This window comes from Squalius cephalus (assembly GCF_949319135.1).
Source record: "Squalius cephalus genome assembly, chromosome: 5".
Taxonomy (NCBI): Eukaryota; Metazoa; Chordata; class Actinopteri; order Cypriniformes; family Leuciscidae; genus Squalius; species Squalius cephalus.
This window is the reverse complement of record NC_137126.1, coordinates 49,709,092-49,716,436: the sequence shown is the minus strand read 5'-3', so window position 1 is coordinate 49,716,436 and position 7,345 is coordinate 49,709,092. Positions and strand designations below refer to the sequence as shown.

General features: G+C 29.3%; 2 protein-coding genes across 3 annotated transcripts in view; both read right to left on the bottom strand.

Annotated features, from left to right (window-relative positions):
* surf4 (surfeit 4) overlaps positions 1 to 353 on the bottom strand; it is an 18,730-nt gene extending 18,377 nt beyond the window's left edge. Inside the window, exon 1 of one of the 2 annotated variants that reach the window (XM_079871928.1) lies at positions 120 to 353. In XM_079871928.1, coding sequence (XP_079728054.1) covers positions 120 to 167 — 48 coding nt within the window. In that variant the 5' untranslated portion in view covers positions 168 to 353. The other variant, XM_079871929.1, reaches the window with a different exon arrangement.
* Positions 354 to 636: 283 nt separating this feature from the next.
* Positions 637 to 7,202, bottom strand: surf2 (surfeit 2). Its single transcript, XM_079873085.1, has 6 exons — positions 6,961 to 7,202; positions 6,695 to 6,846; positions 4,483 to 4,586; positions 3,235 to 3,450; positions 2,053 to 2,186; positions 637 to 1,358 (listed from the first exon to the last, which is right to left on the bottom strand). Exons 1-6 carry the CDS (start codon positions 7,033 to 7,035, stop codon positions 1,272 to 1,274), a joined length of 768 nt encoding a protein of 255 aa, XP_079729211.1. The 5' UTR covers positions 7,036 to 7,202; the 3' UTR covers positions 637 to 1,271.
* Positions 7,203 to 7,345: the final 143 nt, after the last annotated feature.

Below are 7,345 nucleotides of genomic sequence, written 5' to 3'. Positions count from 1 at the left end.
ATACACAAACACACACACACAGCTTTAACAAAACATGTAATATAACACACTTCGCCTGGAAGTGAAGATAAATCTCACACACTCACACACACACACTGATAAATAAAGATGATTGACACCTGATCCGCCACGTCCTCCGCCGAGCTCATCAGATCCTCCTGCCCCATCGCTGATATTACTGATATATGAAAATAATATTAATATAAACACACGTGTATTAAACACTCAGAAGTGCTGCTGCCTGTCTAGGCCTCCACCGCCGCCGTCCCACAATGCACCGCGCGGATACGAAAGAACCCCTGTTCTCGTGCGCGCGCACTGTGGCCTCCCGCGAGCCACGTATACTCAACCGCGCGCGCGCACGACAAAACAGTTTAATGAAGACTTTTTCAAAAATATATTACAGTTGTTTGTATATTTCAGTAAAACAAGACCATTATATATAAATTATAATATAAAAATAATAAAATTATTATTATTGTATTACTAAATCAATTATTATAATAATATAAAAAATTGATTATTATATATTAGTTTAAGTTTATTTTGTTGTATAATATAAAAAAGATAGGCAATAATAATAATTAATATTATAATTATTGTTAATTTTATTTTAATTATTAAAATACACTCACTCACTTTAAACATTTGTTTATTAGACCATAAAAGGGAATTATTATAAGAGCTGCATCTGTTTCATGAGATTGTCTGTAATTATACACATATAATCACCATTATCAGATAAACAGCTGAAACACACTGATGTTCAATGTGAAAGATCAACCTGTGTGTGTGTGTGTTGCTTTAATCTCTTAGTTTTTATGATTTCACTTTATAATCATTAGTCATATATGTATTTGTCATTTGAATTATCATTTAATTGTTTTACTATTATTATAATTAGTCATTTTTGTGGCGGTTCAGTGTATTTAAGTTCATCAGAAGTCAAAGCCTGAGTTTACTTAAATAACTACAAATGAAATAAAGAAAAAACCATGTAGACATTAAAAAACAAAACACACAATAAAATTACTAAAACAATTAAAATGAAAACAGAAAATGTAAAAACTAATGTTTATTATTTTAAAACTACAAATATAAAAATTCAAACTATGAATAACAACTATAAAAGCATCTCAAAGATATTAAAATAGCAATGCTCTAATATTGTCAGACACAAACACATGCATTTCATGTATGAAAATCACTTCATTCAGATCAATTTCCAGAAACAATGACAGAAAAAAACAACATTTCAATGTTAAACTTGTTTATTTTCCGTTTAGTTTGCCGACATGTTTAAAGCCGTTCTTCTTCCTGTTCTTCTTAAACTTCTTGCTGAAGCCGGGAGGAGGAACCTGAGGAACAGCAGCAGAGAGTTACAAGACATTATTTACAGTCATTACTTTTACAAATAAACATTCTTTTTAAGGGAAGCTTTTATTTGATTTATACTACAACTATTTTTTCTATACCATTTACTTACAGAATTGTTTTGAAAACATGTTTTATATTTGTATTGTATATTTGAATGTCCTTCTCTTTTATGAATGCTTTTCTTTTATATTGTTGTATTTCTCTCTTATTTTTTCTTATTTTTGTAAAGCGCTTTGATATGTAACTTTTAAAGGCGCTATAGAAAATAAAGTTTATTATTATTATTATGCATTTGCGCATCTATTTTGACATGTTATATTTTTATCCAGTGCTAATATCACTATATATGTCAAAATATCCTGAAAATACAGTGAATCCTGTATTTATATGATTCTTTTTGAAGAGTCAATGTGACAGAAATCTCACAGATTTCATCAAAATATCTTCATTTGTGTTTAGAAGATGAACAAAATTCTTATGGGTTTGGAACGACACAAGCGTGAGTAATTACTGAAAGAATTTTCATTTTTGGGTGAACTAACACTTTTTTCAATAAAGTGTAAAACTGCTTTATGAAATATGTGGAATCCTGTGAATTTAATGTATGCAAATCAAATGTAGATACATTCTACACTTCATAAAATGCACATGCCAATTACATGTCAATCAAATCACCTTTTTGCGTTTCTGTATCTGGTTTTCTACTTCCATTTCAGATACGTCATCATCATCATCATCATCGTCAGTCTCAAAGTCATCTTCCTCTTTCACGTTCTGTTCATCCTCCTCCTTCTTCGTGAACATAGAAGCTGCAGAAACACGACACACACTAACAGTGTCATCAGTGTGTTACAGGGTTATTATCGTCAATCATGACTCGTGAAAACATTTCTGTTCATTTAAGTCAAGCTGCAATAAAATCAGATAAAACTTTAAACTAAATGAAAATTAGAAGTGTTGCCTTAACTGAAATAAGTAAGAAGTTGAAGCATTAAAATTATTAACTGGAAATAAATAAAAACTTGAATATAAACTGAAATAAATATAAATGAAACCTAAATAGCAATATATATATAAAAAATATATTTAAAAAAATGCACATAAAAATGTAAAACAAAAGCACATAATTAAATTACTAAAAAAAAAAATATATAAAAACTAATTCAAAATATTAATTAAAACATAAATAAGAATAAAATATAAATACAACTATAATATTATAGCATTTTAAATATGTTTTAAATAATAAAAAAAACTAATTAACAAAAGCACATAAAATTACTAAAAAAATATAAAAGATAAAAGCTCATTCGAAATATTAATAAAACTAAAAAACTAACAAAAGTTATTTTATTTTATTAAAAAATATAATTAACAAAATCACAAACTTACAAACAAGTAAACAAATTAAAATTAAAACTAATATACTAAAATATTATTTTAAAAAATATATATTTTTTTTTTATATTGAAATATTTTATTAAAAATCTAATTAACAAAACCACATAAAATTACTAAAAATGTAACAAATTAAAATTAACATTGAAAATATAAAAATAAAAGCTAATTCAAAATATCAATAAAACTTATATAAATAATAAATTATTTGTTTTTTTTGTTGTTGATTTTAAAGACCTAACTAACAAAAGCACATAAAATTACTAAAATAAATTACCGAAAATACAAAAATAAAAGCCATTTCAAAATATGAATAAAAACTATAATAGCAAATAAATAATAGTAAAATAAGCCCAATTCATCAGGGCAAGTTATTCTGAATGAGAAGTGATGAATAAGAGCAAAAGGCAGTGTGAGTGTGTGTGTGTGTGTGTGTGTGTGTGTGTGTGTGTGACTGACGTGGATAAAGATCAGACAGACTGTCCCCAGAGTCGCTGTCCTCCGCATCACTCGACCCCGGGGCCCAGACGCCACTGTCCTCCTTCCTGTCGGCTCGCTTCTCACTTCCTGTGGCTCGTCTCTCACTTCCTGTGGCCTCGTCACACACTTGTGCTCTCTTCTTCTGCCGGAGCTGGACCGGGACGAACTTCACACCCTGACGGACACACTCCTCATCTGACACAGCCAGAAAGCAGTGCTTATTAATGACATTATTAATTAATGCCATTATTATTAATCAGTGGTGGAACGGATCACAAAAATCACGGTTCGGACCATTTACGTTTTTTGAGCAACGGATCGGATAATTTTTTGGATCAGCAAATTTTTTTATGAAATAACATTACATAACAAAAGCTATTTTATTTTATTAAAACATAATTAACAAAATCACATAAAAATGTGTGATTTTTATTCAATAAAAATCACAAAAAAACTTTTTTTTAAATTAAACAAATTCAAATGAAAACTAATAATACTAAAATATTATTATAAAAAATATTTTATTAGTTTTTTAGATTTATTTAAAAAAAAAAAAACAACAACATAAAAATACAAAACATTTAATTAAAATTAAAAATATAAAAATAAACGTATATATTTATACATAAACTTATAAACTATATTTTAACTTTGCTTTTCATTCATTCCTTAAAGCTCAGTTGAAGTTCTTCGAGACCACATCAAAAACGACTAGCCTAACTTATAAAGTTCACACATTATTAAAAACAAGTGGACAGTCAGTAATAAAATAAGAACAAATACACAAATTACAAGCAGAGATGAATACTGAATAAAGTTACATAGTCTAACAGTAGTATCAGGTACAGAAATGAATAATTAAGCCTAAATGTAAAATAACACTATTTGTTGACCGCAGAAATCTTTGTTAAAGCTGTATTTTATTGTTTTATTAATATTAATGCCACAGACAGCATCAGGAATATTAGGCTGCTGTCCCTTTAAGACCGAATAAACTGACATAAACAAGAGAATTTTCTCTCTCTCTTTCTCTAAAATTGTTTGAATGTTTAAATTGGCAAGACAAAACATCCAATTTATAAACTTTCACTCAATGATGGTTAAACGTATCAGTTAATCGGCGAATCACATGAAGCGTGGGTCAGCTGATCCGTACGGGCCACGATCAACCGCGATCCGCTCCACTGTTAATCAGGGAAAGCAACACGTTTCAGGATGTGAACTTACACTGATCTAGAGCCTTCCTGTAGCGCTTGCCGGAGACGTGGCAGAGAACATGATGAGGAACACGGTTGATGTGGCGTAACGTGAGTTTGCAGAACAGATGATTCCTGAGGACGACAGAAACACAACATGATTTATTAACAACGCCAGACTGTGCCACCGTTATTATCTAGAAACATTCAAACATTTCTGTTCTTCAAAACAAATATTAGATGAAATACTTCAAATAACGGAAATAAGTTTAAAAATTATTTATGGCAAAAAAAATAAAAATTACTTAAATGTTAAAAAATGACAATAAATGAAATTAAAATGAAAACAAAAATAAAAGCCAATTTAAAATATTAATAAAAACTAAAAATAATAAAATAATCACTAGTTAGTGAGCTCACACGTCAGACTGTGCCACGATTATTATCTATAAACGTGCAAACATTTCTGTTATTTAAAACAAATATAACATGAAATATTTTAAATAATGGAAATAAGTTTAAGTCGAAACACAAATTATTTACTGCAAAAAAAATTAAAACTGAACTTAAAAATAAATTACTTAAATGTTAAAAAATTACAATAAATTTAATTAAAATGAAAACAAAAATAAAAGTCAATTCAAAATATTAATAAAAACAATAGCATATAAATAATAATAAAATAATCACTAGTTATCAGTGCACATTATTCTACATTAAAAATAATTAAATTAAATGGAAAAAAAGTCCAGTTTGACTAACATTTCTCCAGAAGATAAAAGCAATTAAACTAGTAAAAAAGGAAAGAAAAGTAAATAAAGTCATATTGTGTTTTGACATGCAACAAGAAGACAGACACCGCTATATTTCAGAAATATTTCATTTTATTTCTTCATTCTAAACTGTTTTAATTATTCTTATTTCTTTTTATTATTTTAATTTCTTCTATGTAAAGCACTTTGAATTGCCATTGTGTATGAAATGTGCTCTAGAAATAAACTTGCCTTGCCTATAAAGATGAAAAAACATGCATTGTATTAAAAACAAAGTCAAAAAATGTGCCTGTGATTTATTCTTTTTCAGTTTCAAAGATATTTTATTCAGTTTCAATTTAAATTGTCATTAGTTTCTTGAAAAGTTACGTTCTTTATTATTGGCACAAACATAATTCCATAATTTTCTTGTTAAATTTAAATAGGATATTGATCTGAAGTGATATTTTCACTTCATTGACATTGCACTCATGTAAAACATTTTTTTGGAAAAATTTGTCTAGATTTATAATTGACAACATTGATGCCACTTTTTCTTTGCGTTTAGAAAACGTTATATTTGGTTTTAGTAATATCCCCTCAAATAAAAGGAAAGAATACTATATTATTAGGGCTGTCAAACGATTAATCGCGATTAATCGCATCCAAAATAAAAGTTTGTGTTTACATAATATATGTGTGTGTACGGTGTATAATTATTTTCTATATATAAATACACACACATGCATGTATATATTTAAGAAATATTTGCATGTATATACTGTGTATATATATTTATATTATATATTATTTATATTATATACATATTTTATATATAAATAACAATTTTTTCTTAAATATATATGCATGTGTGTGTATTTATATATAGAAAATAGTTATACTCCATACACACACATATATTATGTAAACACAAACTTTTATTTTGGATGCGATTAATCGCAATTAATCGTTTGACATCCCTATATATTATAAATTTAATTTTTGTTAAATTCCATAAACATTAATGTAAGTACAATAAAACCCAACCTTTGTTTTTGGTTGTTGAAAAAGAAATGCAAATATATATCAAGACCATCTTTCATTCCCACAATAAGAAAGCAATTAAAACTAGGGTGACCATATGTTAGTTTTCAGAAAAGAGGACGGGGGCGTGGTTCGGAGGAGGCGTGGTTAATGGGTGGGCGTGGTTAAGGGGTGGGGGCGTGGTTTGGGGTGAATGCCTTAAAAAATACTTGATAAATGCATTCACAACCTTGCAATTTTGTTAAAACTGTTTCTATTTGTGAATCCTTTGATATTTTTATATAAAGTTTATATATGGTTGTCTGTTTTTTTCGATTTGTATATATTGCAATTCTGACTGTACATTAACTTTGAAGTGTAATTAAAAAAACAAACAAACGCTTAACCGGAACATTTTCGTCCCTAACTCTAAAAAGTGTGTAAACCCCTGGTGTAGTGTGTACTTACGGCTGTTTAGTGCTGTTGACTACATGGGGCTCGAACTGCCTGTAGTCAAACTCCCCCTCAGCGCTCAGTTTCTTGTATTTCTTCCCTGATGTGAAGTGTTGTAGTTCATCGAGGCTGCAGGGAAACTCGTGGCCGTTCAATGTGCACTTGATCTGGGATATTCATGAACACACATACAGAGACATTCAACATTCATTCACGAATTAATCTCCTTAAACGGATCATTTAAACAGCTGAAATGGGACTTTTAGCGTCATGTTATTGACCTTCTTGGCGTCTGTGAGTTGAAAACAAGGATGCTTCTGTAAAAACGCTCTCAAATCTTCGTGTAAATCCTCCATGACAGCATAAACAAAACATCTGAGGGAAACCCCGCTATTGAAGCAAATATCAAACTATTCGCTGTAAAAACACACTCTAAACATTAATGCGATAGGATAATCGCTTCTGTTTTGCTGCACATGTCGCTCAGCGCGCCTCGACGTTTCAAAAACTACAACATGACGTCATATAAACGCGACGCTGACGTGAGAACAAAGGCTGTCTAGCGCGATGCCAGAAATAAAGCGTTTGTAAATCTGCGAAATCGTGAGGGATTTTAAAGTCATCACAAAATCTCCATATTCCATCTTACTTAATCAATATTGGAAT